Source organism: Microchirus variegatus (genome assembly GCF_963457635.1).
Source record: "Microchirus variegatus genome assembly, chromosome: 1".
NCBI lineage: Eukaryota > Metazoa > Chordata > Actinopteri > Pleuronectiformes > Soleidae > Microchirus > Microchirus variegatus.
In genome coordinates, this window is record NC_139802.1 from 34,251,793 (window position 1) to 34,272,591 (window position 20,799).

General features: G+C 46.4%; 1 protein-coding gene across 1 annotated transcript; it reads right to left on the reverse strand.

Annotated features, from left to right (window-relative positions):
* Positions 1–330: 330 nt before the first annotated feature.
* Positions 331–18,415, reverse strand: smad7 (SMAD family member 7). Its single transcript, XM_083890775.1, has 4 exons — positions 17,145–18,415; positions 15,931–15,984; positions 12,409–12,480; positions 331–1,223 (listed from the first exon to the last, which is right to left on the reverse strand). Exons 1-4 carry the CDS (start codon positions 17,608–17,610, stop codon positions 685–687), a joined length of 1,131 nt encoding a protein of 376 aa, XP_083746901.1. The 5' UTR covers positions 17,611–18,415; the 3' UTR covers positions 331–684.
* Positions 18,416–20,799: the final 2,384 nt, after the last annotated feature.

Here is a 20,799-nt window from a genome sequence, read left to right on the forward strand (position 1 = left end):
CAGAGGAAGAGGGACATTCGTCCCAAAATAACTCGAGGAAAACTGGCGCTGTTTGAAAGGCATAATGAGCCCGAAAGAGCAGAGACACTGAATTATGACTCTGTCGCACTGTGACTCATGTCTTGCAGGGAAAAGCTTTCACTGTCCATCCTTCACATCCTTCAGTGACCAGTGTTAACTTTGCTTATAATTCGCTTCGCCCAAGACGACATTTTTGCGTGTTTTTCCTGGATCCTATAACATTAACCAACACCAATCAAAAAAGGAAAATCAAAGGACCCACATGACAAAAATGTTATTTGTACATTTTTTTTTTTTAATTTTGGCATTTCTTTGTTTTGCATTTATATTAAGCAAAGTGCATCTTATTTACTTTTCTCATCAACACATTGCACAATACATAAATAATGATGCATATAAAACGTCTTCATATTTACAATTAATAATATATTTATATAACATAAAATACATTTTTCGCTTCTTATTTTTATTTAATTAAATCTTTGTCGTTTATCAAACAAAGTCCGTCAGAGTCTTATACTTTCTTCTTCTTCTTCTTCTCTTAAAACCATTTTTTCTAACTTTGAACGTCTGGAACAAAAAAAAAAAAGGAAAGTAGATGTAGTCTGTTTGTGATGGGGGACAGAAGAGAGGCCAGGTGGGTGAAGAAGAGGAAGGCTGCTGCTATCGGGTGTTGAAGATGACTTCCAACCAGCATGGGCAGCTACTGATGAACTGTCTGGTGTAGCACTGTCCCCAGCCTTTCACAAAGCTTATCTGCACCGTGAAGCCCGTGCGAGGCTGCTGAGTGAACTCGTGGTCGTTCGGCCTCTGCAGGCTGATGGCCTTGTCATAGTCAAAAGCTTTAATGGAGAAACCGGGGAACACCTTGTGCACCAGCAGCGTGCGCGAGTCCGGGTTGTCCAGTGTGGCCGACTTAATGAAGATGGGGTAGCAGCTGCGGTTGTAGACCCACACCCCGTCCGGCTCACGCGTCAGCTGGATGCCATAGCCAATCTTGGCCCGCACCATCTGCACCAGCTGGGACTTGTTATCGGAGCAGAGCTGACCCAGGCAGAAGCCGTTCCCCTGAGGTAGATCATAGAAGATGTCCAGAGAGGGCTCCTGGACCGAGTAGAGGCGCCCGACGCGTGTCTTCTCCTCCCAGTATGCCACCACGCACCAATGGGCCCGCTCACCAGACTCCTGCATTGCCAAGGAATCTAAAAGAAGGAAACAGAGAAGAGGAAACATTTAGACCTGATGACGACAACGTAACAGAAACACAGGTCAAGAAGTAAAGAAGGCGACAGTTTCTGGGAGAAAGATGAGTGCGAGACGCTTGGACCAACAGAAATGTCTTTCTAAACATTTCTCCTTTTCCACAACTTCTTCCTCGTCCCAATTTTTTGGGAAACGGAGAATGCGCTTTAGTCGCCAGCCAAAAACTAAACGGTCATCCTCAGTTTCTGCCACACAGGAAAACCATGCTGGAATTCCTGGACTTCAGACAAGAGAAGCAACACAGAGACATTGGCGGGCGAGTGTCCTCATGCAGTACAATATTTGTCGAGGCATTAAATGCTTATCTTGCGTCTGGCTCGCTGTATTCATGCAGCCGTGTGGCCAACAATCTACTGACGTCAACCGACTGCCGCGATCGCTTCTCTACAGCAACCCTGCCGGACGGAAATTAGAACGTATGTTTGAATTTGTGTTTTTCTGTTTTTCAGAGACGAGGCAGTGGGAAATGAGCAATAGCAATAAGACAAGGGGCTTTCATATAAAAACATAAACCACCTCCTGTTTACTGTAAAGAGCATGGTGTTTTGCTGCCAAGTGACACAGGCCGCTAACTCTCAAACCCTGGAGTCTGAATTGTTGACAAGCTAGGCCTCTCCAGTCTTAAGTTTCCCCTGAGCGTAAAAAAGAAGTGTAGCATTGGCCAAGCTCCAGTTTCCAACCCACCACAACCACCACCTCCTCCTCCTCCTCCTTCCTCTCCTCTCTCGCCTGTCTCCCTTTAGTGTGCCTCCTGCGCCGTCCCTCTCTCCCTTCATATCTCTATTCCACAGAAATCTGGCTCCCAGCAAGAAAAGTGGGAGCCAGTCAGGCACGAGGGAAAAAGAGAGAGAGGAAAGAAAGAGGGGGTGGGGAAGAGAAGGAATGCTTCTCACATATTTTAACTGTTACTTTTTCGACTTTGCTTCCTCTCGTCCACCTTATCAAGCCGATGGAAGTTTCGCAACTTCTGTTAAATGCTCCACAATCTTGTTATACTTCCTCCCATCTCTTTCACTCCCTCCCTCGCTCACACAGGCGCACACTTATATCCAGCCTCGATGAAAGACACATTCAAGGGTTAAGCAAGTTTAAAGACGGGAAATATATGTGAGGAGAAGGGGGGAAAAAAAACTGAACAGAGCCCCTCTCAGAGCCATTTCATTTGCCCCCGATCCTTCCCATCCGACCCCAACCTACCACTACCACCACCCCCCCCCTTTCATCCTGTGGTAGCTGTGAACATAACCGGTAATTTGGAAGGTCCCGTCTGAGACAAACTACAACGTTAATGCGGCAGGATCTCTGCCGGCCCGAGCGGGACTCACTGCGGCCTGTCATTAGCCTTCATTAGACGTGGGGAGACAAGAGGGGAGAAAAAAAGGGAGAAAGAGACAACACTGGGGAGAAGAGACACTGAAACAGACGGAGGGGGAGAGCGAGGGGGGAGGGGGGTGAAAATCTGAAAGCCTGCCTTCCGTAAAACAAGAGGGGCTGTGTTCTTTGAAGTTGGTCCGAGCCAAGCCTCAGGGAGTTTATCGTAAATCCATCCTCATGGGGAGCTGGGGGGGGGGGGGGGACTAAGTACCCAGTTATCTACCTTAGACTAAATGGAGGAAAAAAGCATTTATCTTTGAGATAAGAGACGCAAAGTATCTTTGAGTCTGGGGCTGATGTCAAACAGAGACTCCCAGTTTTGATTTTGACTTTGCTCTCACGGCCAGTTCTACATGCGACAGCCAGAACTAGGACACGTTGGAGTTTATTAACAGCTGACAGAGGGCCTGCTGGTGGAGCTCACCTGTGAGGCCCTGCGCCTGAATATGTGTGCGACTGTGTGTGTGTGTGTGTGTGTGTGTGTGTGTGTGTGTGTGTGTGTGTGTGTGTGTGTGTGTGTGTGTGTGTGTGTGTGTGTGTGTGTGTGTGTGTGTGTGTGTGTGTTTGTTATTGCTGAGAGAGACAGGCCCTGGCGTCAGAGGTCATTAGAGCGGCTGCTTGTCTGAGCCTGTCATTGCAGCCTGAAAACACCCTGCTATTCAGGACTACACAAACTGCCCCACTTCCCCCTCCCTCGTCGCCTCTCCTCTCAGAAACTGGTTGTGAGAACCGCAGAGGGAAGAAAAGAGAGCTAAGGATAAAAGCAAAGGGTTGTGGAGACAGAAAAACAACAGAGGGAAATACTGTATGATGGCCAACAGAAAGTGTAACACGCCCTCGCTGTTGTGAATTGTAAGCCTCCGAGAACAAATATCTAATGACATCACAATGACATCAGCAGAGGGTTATTTTCTGTGAGAACTGCACAGGATGGACCAGTGACATTCTAATGATAAGGTGTTTAAAATGAAGATAATATGACGCCTGTGAAGGTTCTCAAGTCCTGATGCCTTTACCTAAACCCCTGAAGCGGATATGATCATTTGAAAGAAATGATAACCAATGATAAAGTACGAAATGGAAAAACGGAATCTATAGCTGTAACTTGCTTGTGTAATATCTAGCAACAATTCTTGCCACTACAACTGACAAACTTTCCTCACAGGTTAAAGGTGCCATATGTAAGAATGTGGCCAAAAACAGTTACTACATTCAAATTCAAAGCAACAAGGTCTTTTAGGTTTCGTTTTCAGATGTAACTGGCAACCCGTGGTTGCTCGGCAGCTGAAACTCTACTGACTGCAATGATTGGTAGACGGCGGTATGGCGCGCCGCATGCCAAAAACATGATTGCAAAACATAAACAAGATTTGCAGTATGCACAATATTTTTTTAATGCAAATATTTTTGGTTGTACTGTTGTTGTTGGTGAGTTCAGTTTGTTATATGAATATTATTCCTGAGTCTCTGTGACAGGAGGATTTTATGGCCAGTTGCTTTAGATTTATTACATAATGCACCTTTAACTTATTTTCTGTGCAGGGCATCAGCAGAGCCAAAGGCTAGACAGGCAGACTCCTCCATCTGTGGGGCGCAGCCTTGTGAAGAATATGTTCACAGCTTGTCCTGACAGCAGATGAGCTTACACCTCATGAGTAATGCGACTGAACACTGCATCTCACACACACATATAAACACAAACACACACACACACACACACATTGGTGTGAGTGGCCCCCGTACACACCTTCTTCCAAGGCTCATTTAACTGCATTTAAATGTTTAATACGTTGTGTGTGTGTGTGTGTGTGTGTGTGTGAGAGTGTGTGTGTGTGTGTGTGTGTGTGTGTGTGTGTGTGTGTGTGTGTGTGTGTGTGTGTGTGTGTGTGTGTGTGTGTGTGTGTGTGTGTGTGTGTGTGTGTGTGTGTGTGTGTGTGTGTGTGTGTGTGTGTTTGCGTGCGAGGGTGTCTGCTGGTGGAGCTCCTCGTGTTACAGTCTGGTGTCTCTCACATAGGTGAGTTTGTGCAAGTCAGACAGTGTCGTCACAGTCTCTTCCTGCCGGTGTGCGTTTCCATCAGCTCCAGCCACCGAAACCTTCCACAGAGCTGTCTGTGCGTCCGTCTGGACGTCTGCCTATCGAAGCATTAGTCCGTCTTTCTGTCTTCTGTCTGCTCTGAGGCCTTTGTAGTGTGTCGTCGCTGGCGACGGCGAACAATGTCGAACTCTAGATCAGTTAAAACACTCAATAATCCTAAAAACTAGCATTAAAGGTGCATTATGTAATAAATCTAAAGCAACTGGCCATAAAATCCTCCTAATATGTCACAGAGACTCAGGAATAATGTTCATATAACAAACTGAACTCACCAACAACAACAGTACAGCCAAAATATTTGCATTAAAAAAATATTTTGCAGACAGCAAATCATGTTTATGTTTTTATGTTTTTTCGTGTGAATACGAAACCTAAAAGACCTCGGTATTTTGAATTTGATTGTAGTAACCGTTTTTGGCCACATTCTTACAAATGGCACCTTTAATCTCCAACATTTAGCAAGGAAATTGCTAAAATCTCAATATTTAACAGAGTAGTCTGTTATATTTCAAGAGAGCACAGCCAAAAGCCGGCGATTGTGAGCTGATTCATAACCCCTTATTTTAATTCAGTGAAGCTCCAGTCATGCAGGAAGTACTAAAACTAATCTTTCTATTTACTGATTCTAATGATTCAGCTTTTCTCGTCACTCGTTTCAATGTTTGTTTTGTGCATAAAACAATGTCATTCCAGTAATGGAAAAGTGCCTGATACCAAACCATGTCGAGTCTTGCTAGAGCTGGATGGCGCCATAAATGCAAGCTAAACTTAATTCAGTGCTCGTATACTGTGAACAGGACAGTAGTCCAATGAAACAGCGTACTTAACTGTTCATGGAGACATGCTGTCTGAAGCAGAATGATGGTTGATAATGGTAACACGGTTGTAAAACGGGGATTTTATTTTTTTGGCAATGCAAGAAATTACAAGAAGCAGCTGGAGAAAGGCTAAGTGGATGTTAGCCATTAGCTACAGGGGGAGAGGCGGGAGGGGGGTTACAACAAACCAGGGTGTTCTTCAAAGACGCCCATAAATGTAAATGAAACCACAGCGCAGGGAGGGAATATTTGGCAAATGGAAACACACACTGCTCAGTCCCCTGTGGATTTTAATGGTCCCACGGTTTTTTTTAAGAGTGGACGCCACACTCGCAGAGACAATCGGACTGAGTTGAAAGGGAGGAGGGACGGCTGCAGGGGAGGGGGGAGGGGGGGGGGGAGGGGCAGTGACAGACTGGGTGCTTCTCTCAGGGCCAGAGACACAGTCTGGAAAGGTTAATCATTACCTCTGTCTGACTCCACACATGCACGCACACATGCACACGCACACACACACACACAAGCACCAGGTCGTTTCTATTCTTAGAACTCAGTCACAGAGTAACACACCTTATCCTCAACGCACACACACACACACACACACACACACAGATCATTTTCAACGTTCAGGTCTCAACACAACACTATCAACATCAGTGAAGAGACCATCTAGTATTAATCTGTGTGTGTGTGTGTGTGTGTATGTGTGTGTGTGTGTGTGTGTGTGTGTGTGTGTGTGTGTGTGTGTGTGTGTGTGTGTGTGTGTGTGTGTGTGTGTGTGTGCTCTCCTCTCTCAGACCAGACCTTAATGACATTGTCGTCATTATACACACACACACACACACACACACACAAGGCAGCTAAAGAGAGGAATGAGGAAGACATGAAGGAAACAGCTCAAGGGGAAAGGAAAGACTCTTCACAGTGCCTTATTTTCTAAGTCAACACCCTCTCCAGAACCGGGGAAAGTCTATTCCAAAGGTCGAGGGTCACCCTGGAGACATTCCTTTCATTCTGCCTGCCATGCCGTATACGCTGAACCTTGTGAATCTGTGCATGCTCCCGTCTGTAATGAAAACCAGCACATTTCTCTCTGTGTTGACAAAAATATTCAGCTCCATTGATTTTTTGATTTTTTTTGTTAATGGCAGTTACGAGTCCAGCGGGTTTGTTGTCTGTTGCTTTGTCTTCCATTTTTCCTTTGCAGCTACAAATTCAAAGGCAGGCGACTCCTTCAAAAATAGCGAGCACTAAGCCAGTCTGTGCAGTGAAGACAGCAGGCATTGTCCTTGTCTCACGTCAATTCAACACCACAGCCGCGTTAAGTGTAAGCCAAGTTTAATGCAGGTATCAGCGAGTATAGTCTCATGTAGCAATTAAAAGTTGGGCTACAGAGGCCCTGGTAATCTCCCATATTTCCAGTTCCACAAGCTCCGACTTGTTATTTTCATAACAATTTCCTAGGTAAAAACAACCCGCACATATGCATATACAAACGCAGCATCGTGTATGATTTGTAAAATTGGTGTACTTTCTTTGTAAAGCACCCCGGAGCAGTAAAATCATCATTTATCATGGGGTTGTAGTTTCCTTAAGTGCACAAGAACCTCAGCTCCAGCAGATGAATAGACGGCAGAAGATTTCCGTCGCTGACAAAGGAAGTGCGTCTCTAAAGCGGCAGGTTACGTGAGAAGATGTGTAGTCCTCCCCCCCCCACCACCACCTCCTTCAAGAAACCTAAATAAGCCCTGATGGCAGGAAAACCACAAAGGGGAGTGGCACAGTTCCACTATCTACAGATCTGTCTCCTTGCAGAAACACAGATAGAGAGAATGACTTGCAGACACGCCATCTCTAACATGAACCACCCGGACACGACCGGGAGAAGATAAGGAGGAGAAATGGCGAATGTTTTCCTGTTGCCTCCATCCGCAGGAGAAGACTCTGTTGTAATAACACGATTCCACCTGTCGTGATGTTAAAGCGCAGGTCCAAGATAAAATAACCTACGGTTTGATGACAGACAGACAGACAGACAGACAGACAGACAGACAGACAGACAGACAGACAGACAGAGGAGATTCCCCCGATTTACGTCCACACTATCGCAAAAAAACCTGCAAGACGCCACCGACCGAGGGGACATTTTGTGCGGCCGCGACACTTCCTTCGTGCTCCTGCTGAGTTATTATTCAAACACTTCATCATGTTGACCCTCACACACACACACACACACACAGTACCCTGCAGCCCACATTTCCAGGAGTCACAGGACAAATAAACACTGCCTGGTTGGACACATGGTGCCAGGCGGGCCGTAATGATGTCATCATCAGCTCACTTTTGCAAACGCACGTCACAGGATCGACCACAGGCTACGGGCAGATGGACAGACAAGCTGAACAATCAACCGCATTGTTGTGGCACAGGAACACCGTGGGAACTACATAACACAAGCAACGTAACCAGACCAACAGAGGCGGCTGTGTGCAGCCTGAGCTTTTGTGGTGTTGTTACTCTTCTTATTAATAAATATGTACTTCTGTTTTGTTGTTTTGTGTGTGTGTGTGTGTGTGTGTGTGTGTGTGTGTGTGTGTGTGTGTGTGTGTGTGTGTGTGTGTGTGTGTGTTCTAGGATAGATATGTGGCCAGTGATAGGGCTGAGTCTGTCCCTGAGATAAAGACACACGTACAGCCCTCCAGTCTGGATAAACAAAAGACAGAGTGACTACATGAATGAGCAGGCAGGAGGGTGGAGACAGCAGCTATGTGTGTCACACAAGAAATCTGACACACACACACACAGACGCACGCACACACTCACATTTGCAGAAATGTGTCTCCACTTATTTCCATTTTCATTTCTATTCAGCTGAAGGGGGTGGGTGTTCCCTCCCTTCCTTCCACTTTGTCCTTCACACAAATTCTCTCTTTCTCCATTTTGTACCTTCATACATTGTGGTAATATAAAGAAAAAAAAAAAAAAAAGAAGAAGGAAAAAAATCCACTTCCACATAGTGACTGCAAACCAAAACAATGTTCATCTTGTTCTGGGCTTCCCTCCAGCATCTGGCCTGATGCCAAATCTGCATAGCCCACCTTTCAGCCAAAAGGCTGCGCTAAGGTAGGCAAATGCTTCCAACTTGAAACGCTATCTCGATGGAACAAGACAGCATAAATCATCCAAATATGAAGAAAAATCTGAAGGGAAAGCGGCGCAAGCTGGTTACACTTCGCCCCAATCCCTGCCTGTCTCTCTGCTCTCTCCATCCTTCGCTTTCTCCTCGTGCTGTTTTTTCGATTTGTGCAGCATAATGACACAGGGTGGGGAACTGAGGACGGCCAAAACCAAAATTAAGTCCCTTGCCAAGAGGCGGCTTGGCTGCCGCGCAAGGAGAGGAAGTGGGGAGTAATGAGAGATCCTGGCCCAGCACGGAGCGGCCCAGCTCTGCTCTGCTCAACTCGCTGGCAAACACACAGCCTCCAAATTACAGAGAATGGAGCAGAGCTGCCGGCCATGTCTCCCTCCACCCAAAGCCGCCATCTTCTCTCCCTCTTCATTCCTTCCTCTTACTGTTCAAGCAAGAAAGACTAAATCAAGATTGGGCCAAAAGAAATTGAAATTTAAGCGACATGCCATACGTAATAGTCTCCATTTACTGAACATGTATATCTCTATAAAAGCCCAGTAAAATACAAATGTTCAGTTTCTTAATTTCTTCTTTTTTTTTAACTACATGCTTATTTTATGGTTGGTGCACTCCAGTGTTTGTTTTCCGTCAAGATGAGGCCTCGGCTGCCTCCCTGTCCGCTTGCCTTTTCCTCAAAGACATGAGGTCATATCCTGTGCAGCCTTTTCCTTTCCATACTAACCCAAACAAGGCAGGAATGCAGCAACAGAGAGTCAGACTGAGAGAGAGAGAGAGGGTAGGGGAAGACTGAGGGTTCTCTGTTTCTCTTAAGATAGCGCCTCAGGTAGAACGTCGGTGGTAAACAAATAGAAAAGAAGAACCCACAGGCCTTCTCTCACCAGGCTTGCACCAAAAATGGGCCGTTTCTTCACGGCCCCTCCGTGTGACAGCAGAACGACTTTGATTTAATGGCCTGAGGTGCCAAGATGAAAACTAATCTGTGTCAGAGCCCCCTGATGAAGGTTATACCTCCAGCCGATTCGCTGGATGACTAATTGACTGAGTGATGGGCCCGCCGACTGTCTGTCGAGCGAGGTGACTGGCTGCTGCTGCTGCTGCTGCTACAAGAATACGACGAAGCCTAAATTTAACCTGCAGTGGGAGGAAGCGCCTGTGTGACAGTCGGCCACGCGCCAGGGCTTGCACCAGGTCACTCAATCTGCCCGTCTGTGTGTATGTATTAGTGTGTGTTTGTGTGCGAGTGCGTGTGTGTGCACGCGTACATGTCAGTGCAGTCTGACTGGATCCTCTTACACACAGGCACTCCGGGTCAGTCCCTGATGGCACCAGCAGGCATGCCACCGACACACACACACATATATACGTCAATATACGGTACACATCAAGTAAGAGACGTCCATAACTCACTTCTAGGGGAGCATTTATGTTGTAGGTCCAAATTTCAAACCCCAGGTAAGGCATATAATAGTGTTTGATCATTAATTAACAAGATGGAAAGTTTCTGCACATTCAGATCTTATTTTTAAATGAACAGAAAGTAAAAAACAAAACTGTCTAAATCCGCCGAACTATTGTTTCTGTATCGGGACCAAAACTACGGTCATCGCAGCACTAGCATGGAAAGAGTGAGCAGACATGTTGTCCCGCAGCCCAGAAACTCTGCCACAATCACAGAGGTCTTTCGTTTAATTAAAATAAACACCGCTTCAGACTTCTTCAGAGTTACTAACGACGAACTGGACACGTGGCAACACGAGTTACCCGAACTGTCTACGCTTCACAGATCCATAACCAACAATCCAAGCTCAGTGTCAACCATGTCCAAAATCTCTTATCTTAGTATCTCTCCTCATTTCCTGGGTGAACCTATCACACACACACACACACCCCTGCTCAAACTGAGATCAGCACCCCAACACCCAGCTCCAGGCCACCAGCCATCAAGCCTCCTCTCCTCTTCACCACTCCCCACTCTGTTCCAAGCTGATGACGTGAGCCAGCAAAAGGAGCTTTGGAGCTGCTAGCCTGGCAGGCAGCCTAGTTTGCATTTGCGCTTGTCGCTGTCGCAGCTCACTTAACTCCTTCCAGTCTGCATGGTCTTGGTTTTTCTGAGACCCGAGACCCAAGATTTAACTTCAAGGAAAGAGGATTTGTTTTTAACCGCCCTCTGTGGCGTGACTCCACGGCAAGCAGAAACAAAATCCACTTTGTAAAAAGGGCGACAAACATGTGACTATTCCACCATAATGGAAAAAAGAAATCACAGCACATCCTGACTTTAAGTATTTCCTAGCCTCCGTCCCTCAAAGCCACTTTCCTTCTTTCTCTCATCTTCCTCTTTGCAAATATGTCTGGAGAAGAACATAAAAAGGGCCAGAAGTGAGTGAATTAGAAGGTCAGCAGCGGGCCTCTGCGAGAGCCATGTTTCTTTTGTCAGGGCCCCAGAGGGAGGGAGCAGAAGAGGAAAGCAGGGAAAGAGGGATTGTGAATGGGGAGAGAGAGAGAGAGAGAGAGAGAGAGGGGGGAATGGAACAGCTTGGATCCTTTTTTTTTTCCTTTTCCCTCAGCTTGCCAACGACATCATGAGGGCTTCAGCCATCCTACCCCTCGTCTTTCTACCTGTGCTACTATGTCATCCTCACCAGGATAGAAAACAGGGACAGGGGAAGAGGGAGGGACACAGTCAGGGAGGGGAGCATGGGGGCGCCTGTAAAGACAACCGTTCTTGGGTTTCACAGTTTTCAACTAAAATGTGTCTTTGCTTAATGCACACAGGGAGGACTTAAGTATCCATCTGGGGGTCTAGAGGAGGAGGAGAGAGGTTGATTTTTGGGTTCTTTTTGAGCACGACTCCAATCTCCTCTACCATCTAAGAACACACACACATATGCAGTCAGCCAGGCAGGCAGTCTAACCCTCCATCCCCCCACAACCAAACAAAGGAGGGGGGGAAATGGGCAGCGAACACCAACTGACATAAAACAGGCTTTAAAAGGCCCAGTAATGAGAACCATCTGAGGCAAAAGAAAGCAGAGTGCAGCACACAGCAAACTCCATCTCTCACGGACAACCATCTTTTTCTGTAGCCTGTGGACAGAGCGCCGGGTTAAGGAAGGGCAACGTTGCCAAAAGGGATTGTGGGTTAGTAAAGTTGAGGAAGCCTGAAACACATCCCGCATGTCACGTGGAAGAATGAAAGAAAAGGTGCCGCTCCGCGCAGGGAGCTCAAAGAAGACGAGTAAAGTGTCTACAAGATGATCCCATGTGCACACAAACAGCCACACGCACGCCGCCTCTCCCAGCACAACACTGCACGCACAGAGCCAATTCTTCTCCAAACAACGACCGGGCTTGTTTGTCTTCCATTAGAACATAACACGGGGGGAGAAAGGGATGAGAGGGAGCGCGAGAGGAAGAGGAGAAGAGAAGAGAGGGGAGCGTTGTTCAAAGAGCCAGGAGGGAGGAATTTATGTGGATGTGGGAGAAACACACCGCCCCTCCTTCACTGGCTTTTTTTTATTACAGAGGGGAAGCAGGGGCCCCCACAATCACTGCCTCATCGTTACAAGGGAGATGAGTGTGTGTGTATGTTCAGAGGAATGCAAGGGAAAGAGAGGAAAAATAATATGACTGTCAAAGGGGATGAAGAGAGGAACATGTAAAGGTCTCTTTGAAGGAGTGTTTACCTGAAAGCCCCATAGGGGCCGAGTATGTCGTTCCCCCAGTTTCACTGGATGAAGGTCCAGAGTCTGGAGAATCTAGAGGAGACAGAGAGAGAGAGACTTTGGCTTAGTACTGTGTATGAGTGACGAGAAGGCAAAGCGGCAGCTGCGAGGCCGTCAATCATCGACTGAAATCAATGCCTAATGAAGACGCTGACGACGAAGCTCACACTCACACACACACAGGGCAGACTTACAGCTAGGAGTTCCTTACACCCCTGATAATCCCCCCATAATCCACTGCTTCAGGAGGAACGTTAGCCCTTGCATCTCTGCATAGATGAGCTGCTGATCAGGAACGAGCTGTACTCTCTCTCTGCTAATGACTGAGGCGAGAGCGAGGCCCGAGGACTCTGATCGCAGATCAAAAAACAAGCACAAGACTTGTGCGACCGTGACTCTTTAGCATCCATCCACAACTGTTTCGCCAGCTGTTTAACGCTTTGTTTTGTCCACTTTTTAAATGCATCAGAGCATCCGACACAAAGGACTAACTTCATCCTTGCAAAGAGACGGGGAGACAAGCAGGGTTTATATACCCTACGTTTGTAACTGAGCAGATGATTGCTTCTCTTTGCGTTTGAGTACAGAACTCCCACCATGAACGGACTAGTTTCAACATGACACCTTTAAGAAAATTGATGTGCTCGCGCGTACGGAGCGGGAGCAGCACCGCCGGGAGAAGGCTAACGCTGCTGCAGAGCTGCAGAGCTGCTGCTGCTAGCCTGGAATTCCATAATGATACATTCCTTTTGCTGCACGTCAACGCAGCCCTACACCTACCATCCATCGCAGCGATGTGTGTGGTGCCGGTCACCTCCACTCCTGACTGGATATGTGACTCACGCGTGCATTTTGAGGGGTGTACTGTACTGTACTGTGTGTTGAATTCATTTTTCACTAAAAAATGTTAAAATTGCAAACTTATAGGAGCGGGGAAAAAGACAGTTATCGTGAGACAGTGAGTGGGGGGTTCAGTAAGCATTTTTTTTCCACATATGGCGCGCAGGGGGAGGAGGAGCAGGAGGATGGGTGTTCCTGTTGAATACTTCCACTCTCTGTCTAACAGATTGTCTCACTGGCCTCCTGTTTGAGCAGTAGCTATGAAGTGTATAAAAAAGAGCGGTTTTAATGCGAGCCCTGCTCCCCGACCACCCTTCCCCAGGTCCGGACACTGCCCGCGCTGCTGCGGTCGCAATAACGAGGTGCACGGGGCACTGCCTCCGCTTTCATTGGCTGCCAGCAGCCTTGCCCCGGTCTCCCCGGGCAACAGTTCACAGTTGACCACAGGGCCGAGGAGGGCACACCAGAGAGAAAGAGCTAAACACTGTGTGATTTATATTACCCCCGAGCTGGAACAAGGTAGCATTTGACGTCTGGGTTGCTTTCATATTGACCGCTGCTGCTGCTGCTGCTGCCGGAGCAGACAGGCACCCTGACACATATAACCCCACTTCCTGCTCGCCGGAATCATAAAACCATCATCATAAAACACACGGTTCTTCCGCTTCATGCAGATGTTGGCGTTTGATTGCATTCAGAGAGTCGACTGTTGAGATTTTATTTTTTTTTTCTGTCGAGCGATGTGATGATTTATCGCAGCTGTACATGGGAGAGTAAATGCAAAGAATGGTATAGAAAAATGTAATTGCCTGCAGTAATGGAAGGAGTTAATGACTGACAAGCTCACTGAGGCACTGGGGGAAAAAACCTGTCTTTCTACATGATAAGCTCATCTGTCCTCTCTGTGTGTGTGTGTGTGTGTGTGTGTGTGTGTGTGTGTGTGTGTGTGTGTGTGTGTGTGTGTGTGTGTGTGTGTGTGTGTGTGTGTGTGTGTGTGTGTGTGTGCCGTCCACACACACAATTGTCCTATTAATACATGTTGTCTTTCTCCCTGCTTTGCCAACACAGACAGGCAGAGACGCTCTTCCTTTGATTAACCGCAACTGCAGCTGCACTGCCTGAACGCAACCGAACCAGGAAGTATCTTGACAGGTGGGCTCAAGACCCCCCACCCCCATGTTTTCACTTAAAATTAGGAAATGCATATGAATAGAATTCTTGTAAAAAAGTAGAAAAACTCTACTTGGAGACAGACAAGACACCTGATGGTGTTTTTCCCTCGTCTGTTCCTGTTGGCAGCGTTTTAATTCCCACACAGTCGCACCGATTTAAGTTTTTTCCAGTTTGCTCTGACAGGGGGAAACGCGGTGGTAACATGAGTTGTATAATCATTTTCTTTGTCTGCGTCCAGCACGCATTTCCTATTTACCTTCACGTATCCTTTCATCACAGGAAAGAAACGTCTCGCTGTCAATTAATACGTTCGCATTCATTTCTGCTTGAATTTAATGTCTTGGAGATGTTTTTCTCCCGTCCCCGAGTAAAACCGTATCAGTGTAGCCCGGTGAATAAAGATGACAAAGACAGAGAAGAAGGGAAACCTTTGAAGAACCACAGCTGCAGCTGCAATGACTTCCTATTGTTTCCACTCACTGAAAGCCACTTTCTCCCTCTCCTGGCTAACTGGTTGACTCACTGTCATTGTCTAACTCGGAGCTTTTCCTGCACTGGCAACAAGCCGGACATGGGGTAAACGAGGAAAAAGGGGGCGATCGCGGAAATAATACCTCCCCACGTTGAGTGAAAGGGTTTTTTTTTTTATATATATATCGACGTTAACCCAATTTCTGTGACTCTTTATCACAGAGAAAAATAATAAAAGAGTCAAATCTCCCCTCCTCTCCTGCCCCAGTCTCGCACTATTCCGGTTATAGACTGAAATCTAACACACTTCAAAACCGACTTAATAGGTGATGACATAACCTGATGCCACTGTCTGGCACTGGGGAATATAATGACATATACAGCAGCAGCAGCAGCAGCATGTTGAGTCTGGCACAGGTGGAGGCAGAAAATTGTTTAACAAGACAGAACCTTGTTAACAGGAGACGCTAAACTGTTTGGAAGACAACATGGAAATGAAAAAAAAAAATGTCCTTCCTGAAACAAACACATCCAAACGGAGACATGGAACTGGGGAAACACACACACACACACAAACAAAAGCCTTCAACCTTAATAATTTGATTAATCCAGCTGATAAAGGCCGACTGGCTCCAGAGACTTTGCCGTCTGCCGCTTTCTTTCTTTCTCTCCGTGATTCACAATAGATAAATGGACACACAAACAAACACGGTACACTTCTCTCTCTCAGGAACACACACACACACACACTGTGCCCTCGGGTGATGTCCCAGTCAGTCTTTGGCTGGTATCTCAACTTTGTGCTGCTTTGCCCTGGCTGACAGCCATGCTAGAACTGCCCAGCCAGCCAGGCGTGCCACTCTGCTATCATAAATCATAACATAACATGGAGCCATATCCTACAAACACACACACACACGCATGCAACACATAAACATTCATCTATTAATTGTGCAAACATTAGGTTTTTATAATTTGTTTTACGTGGGATTAACTCACCTGGTGGTTTAAGATAGTCCATGGGATAGCGGGAATATGGAGGAGGAGGAGACTCTGCATGTATGAGAGGAGGGGGGGGAGAAAAAGAAGAAGCATGAGTATGAGAGAGAGAGAGAGAGAGAGAGAGAGAGAGAGAGAGAGAGAGAGAGAGAGAGAGAGAGAGAGAAAAACAACAAGAGAGAGAGAGAGAGAGGAGAGAGATCTAAACTTTATGATAAGAGCTGGTTCATTCTTCAGGGAAAATGGGGTTTGTGTCTGTCAGCTCAGCCTGGAGAGGAAAGCAGAGAGGCCGGCAGAGCGGCTATTGCCTTTCATTGGCAGGCAGATAAACAGGGGGCCGCCTGGCGCCAGGAGGGCCACTATCAGCGTCTAGGACAAACTGAGATACGGGCCTCTTTTGGCCCGGGACGCCAAGCAAGCAAGCACACACACACACACACACACACACACACACACACACACACACACACACACACACACATACACAGATAGAGGGAGTGAGAGAGAGAGCGAAAACCTGGAAACTTCAGCGTGGAAAGACTGTAAAGCCCTGGCTGAGTCGCTTTGCACTTTGGAAATGCCAATTGTGAAATAGTGAAATGCCAGACAGGCTTGTTTGTTTGTTTGGAAAGCAAGGGGAGGGTGAAGGATGGAAGTTTGGAAAATATCCTGACTTAAGTGGGAATAAACAGCCCTCATAAAAGTCCTGGCACCTTTAAAGTGCCAAAAAAAACACACACACACACTCAAAATAAAAACGAAATAAATAAATAAACAACATGTCATTAAGGTTGTGTGGCGGCCCAATAAATGGATTATTTGCTGGCAAATTCCAAGGAACGCGTTCATGATTAAGTGCAATAAGGCAAAAACAGATTTTAAAAAAGAAAGAAAGAAGAGCATTATTGACGCATCAGCGCTTGAAAAAAAGATGAGGAGGACCACTTTAGCACACTTTCCACATCGGTCAAGTTTGCTCTTATGGAAACTCGAGACAACTGTGCCAAGAGAGGTGATGTCATTGAAATTAGGCTAATTAGTCCTTGAAGAGCCTGGTCATTAAAGTCACGGTGTGTGGATGTGGTTCCAAAATTAGGCCTATAAGTCACCAGAGAATTCACTCCAAGTTCAACTTTTTGTTGTGTTTTCTTGGAGGTTAATTTATAACAATTAATGATGATTATAATCATTATAACAATAATAATAATACTCACCGAGTTCACACAGTCTGCTCATGTGGTGCGGGTTGCAGCAAACGAGCTCTGGGTTGATTTTCCCGTAGGATTCACAGCAAGACAGCCTCTTCAGCTCCGAGGAATGCCTGAGGTCAGGCCACCTGAACACTTTGTAGAGCAGCATGGGGAGAGAGTAAGACTGTTGACCCACTTTGGCGTCCACTTTGCTGGGCAGGAGCAGACAGGGGCTCCGCGCTCCCCCCTTGGACTCCACCGCCTGCAAAAGCACCTCTAAATGTTTCTCTTTGATCTTCTTCAGTATCGAGTGGGTCAACGCCTTCAGTTCGGCCTCCGACCCGGCGTTGGACTTGGCCACCTTTGTCGCTTTGCCCATGCAGCAGCCCCCGGAGCCATGCGTCCCTCTGTCCGTCTCCCCGTCGCCCTCCACGGGCGCACGGCTCCTCCAGAGTCGCCGGATGAGCCCCGATCGTTTGGTCCTAAACATGCGGGACGAAAAGAGGTTTCCCCGGCTAAAAAACGAGCATGGTGTCCGCAAATCATGAAGATTCCGGGATCCGAGTCCAGGCGGTGACAAGCAGCCTGAGAAAAGACGGTGGAGAAACTGGGAGCTGGATAAGCAGAGGAAATCTGTAGCATGCGCCAGTCTCTGTCGCCTTCTCCTACAGCCTCGATATCACAGAAAAAAAAAGAAAAAAGCAGTGGAGGTTCACGGGACAGTCAGCGTTGTCCTCCGTGGGGGTAAATAACCATCAACCCCCGGGGGCGATTAAGACCGACTCCAGCAGCCTGGACTCCTGTGAGGCGGCGGGGGAAGGAGCCACAGACGCATATGGAACCTCGAGTGTGTCGGAAAATCACTTGGTGATGATGATGATGTGCAGACTGTGGCTCTGTGTGGTGATGTGACCCCGTTAAAAACACACACACTCACTCACACACTGTCTGGACAAATATTGTCAACACATCTTAATCTTCTTCTTCTTGTTGTTGTTGTGTGAGCCGCGGTGGAAGCAGACTGACCGGGGCCTGATTACCGCCTATCACTGTTATCCCATGAAAACCGAGGCTCGCCGCCACGTCTCCAACAACATTAATCCACAAAATCCTTGATCCGACTTGCACAGAGTGTAGGACTCTCTCTCTGTATGTGTGTGTGTGTGTGTGTGTGTGTGTGTGTCCAGCAGGCTTGTTCTTCCTTTCTGTTCTTTTTCTCCTCATCCGTTACCGTGTGACTGTGCAGAGGATGTGTTTCTGCTGCCAGGAGCGAGTCTCGTCCAAAGAGCTGGGGATCAAATCCACGACTGAATCTCTAAAAAACCTACAGTTGAGACGCGTTTGAGGAGCGAGAGAGAGAGAGAGGGAGAGAGGGAGAGAGAGAGAGAGAGAGAGAGAGGGGAGGGGGGAGCAAATGAAAGAGAGAGAGAGAGAGAGAGAGAGAGACCCTCAGGCTATGTCCACGCACCGAGCCTCGCAGCCTGTTTCAGTGGCCGAATCCTCCTTTATAACGCATGAAATGATTTTTTTTTTTTAAATGATCCAAGCTCGTAATCTCGCACGAAGTTTCCGCGTCAAACGCGCGTGGAGGAGTGGAGGACGTCTCCGTGTCTGAGAACGAGGCGGATGGTTTGGGTGCCCTTGCTCCGTCTCCAGTCTCCAGTGCGCATTGACGCGCCCGGTCACGTGTGTGTCTAGACACCCTGTCGCTTAAAAGAAATGTGATTGTGTTGCTGCGCAAACAACACATCGAGTAGAGCCCGCAGCGCGCGCGCGCACACACACGCGCACACTGTTACCACACACACACACTCAAAGGAGTTGAAGAATAAAATAAAACTATATATATATAGAAAAAGTTGAGTGTTAAGTTGAGAATGGGAACACACACACATACACACACACACACACACAGACTAAGTTTCTACAACTATTTAAATTTTACTTTCATTTCAGTATTTTCACTCCAATTCACAAACACACACGGAACAAGCTTGACTGCAAACAACAACAACAACAACAACAACAAATACGCGACATAAAGACAAATAAATAACATTTTGCGCATTTGTACACTTTATTATGGGTGTTACATTGACCGTAAGCAAGAAGGCGAATCCAGTTTCTACTGTTTGCGATAATTACGGAATGACATTTGCATATTTGCAACTTTTGTTCACTTTGAAACGTCCGTTTCTGTGTTTAGTGTTTTAGCGGCAATAAAAGGAGCTGAATGAATCAGTCAGGTTACACTCCTTATGATCAAGACCTGTCCTTTCACAGACTATAAAGGACATGTGACACACTGTCATGTTAATGACTTTTAGGATACTTTTCTTGTTGGAGCCAACAGGGGTTTTATTCGCCCCGTGCGCAGGCTGTCAGGTCGCGCGGTCACCGTAACTTTTAACAGTTGTGAAGATTTTAAACTTTACATACACGATGTATATGTGTGTACCAGTGTGTGTGTGTGTTGGACTCTAAATAAGGTCACTTCCTTCAAACGCGGCAGCAGAGACTGGAGTTGTACCTGCGAGACTAACTGTAGGGAATATAACAAAAGCGAAGCACGTCCTAAACACAGATAGGAGCGCGCTGCTGCCGCCCACTGGACGTTTGTACCACCTCAGGTGGGACACACACACACACACACACACACACACACACACACACACACACACACACACACACACACACACACACACACACACACACACACACACACACACACACACACACACAAAAGTCAATGGAAGTCAATAAAGCAGAAGTCCCAACTCATGGTCCACGGACCATATGTGGCCCCCCATTAAATAGCCTAGGGCCCTCCCCTTTATATCAAGTCATAATAAGAGCTCCACCTGTAGCTAGATTATAGACAGAATATAATATTAAATATGACTGTTAGCTATTGTCATGAACAGTGAGCAATATTTTCATTATAATACTAATACCTAAGGTTCTATGAATCACACTTTTAACTGTTATATATGAGCTTGTTTAGTGTTTTATGTTAATATTTTTTTCAGTTTGCATCATAAATATATGTTTATTTGAGGCTAATTTTTTAGAAATTTTAGAAATGTCCTTGGAGATTTAACACATGTTTTCAGGATTATTATGTAATGCTTGATTCTTGTGTCGGACGCCACGCTCACGACTCTTCTGGTGACGACACTCTCTGACCAATCAGTGGCCAGCAGTCTGATGACATAACGCTTTAGTATCGGCTCAGCTCGGCCAGAGCAGATACTTAAAAAAAAAGTACCAGGTACTATCATTAATGCAAATGCAAACTGTCACTCTAGGTACCTAAAAGGAAACTTGAGAAAAAGTACAAGTACTTTTTTATTATATTACTTAATATATATATTACTATATTACTTACTAAGTAAAAGTCTTAAAGTATATGACATTTAGTGTACTTAACTATCAAAAGCCATGTTCTGATATAAAATCTACTTAAGTTTTAGATGTAAAAGTATTCATAAAGTGAGGAGTTCGGATTGCGCCATGGTCGCTCAGTGGTAGGTTGTGGGTTAAATTCCTGGCCCTGAGCAAGACACTGAACCTCATGTTGCAGCGTGTGAATGGGTAGATGTGTGAAAGCTCTATATAAATACAGACCATTAGCAACTCTTCTTCTTCTGGTTTTATTTGGTCGTAACGAGTAAGGTAG

Bases quoted from the DNA above. Each gene is read 5' to 3' on its own strand.
- smad7 (XM_083890775.1), bottom strand. From the start codon at position 17,610: ATGTTTAGGACCAAACGATCGGGGCTCATCCGGCGACTCTGGAGGAGC. The intron at 15,985-17,144 runs GTGAGTATTATT...TCATACATGCAG, and splicing joins GAGCAGACTGTGTGAACTCG to AGTCTCCTCCTCCTCCATAT. The intron at 1,224-12,408 runs GTAAACACTCCT...TCCTTCTTTTAG, and splicing joins GGCCCCTATGGGGCTTTCAG to ATTCCTTGGCAATGCAGGAG.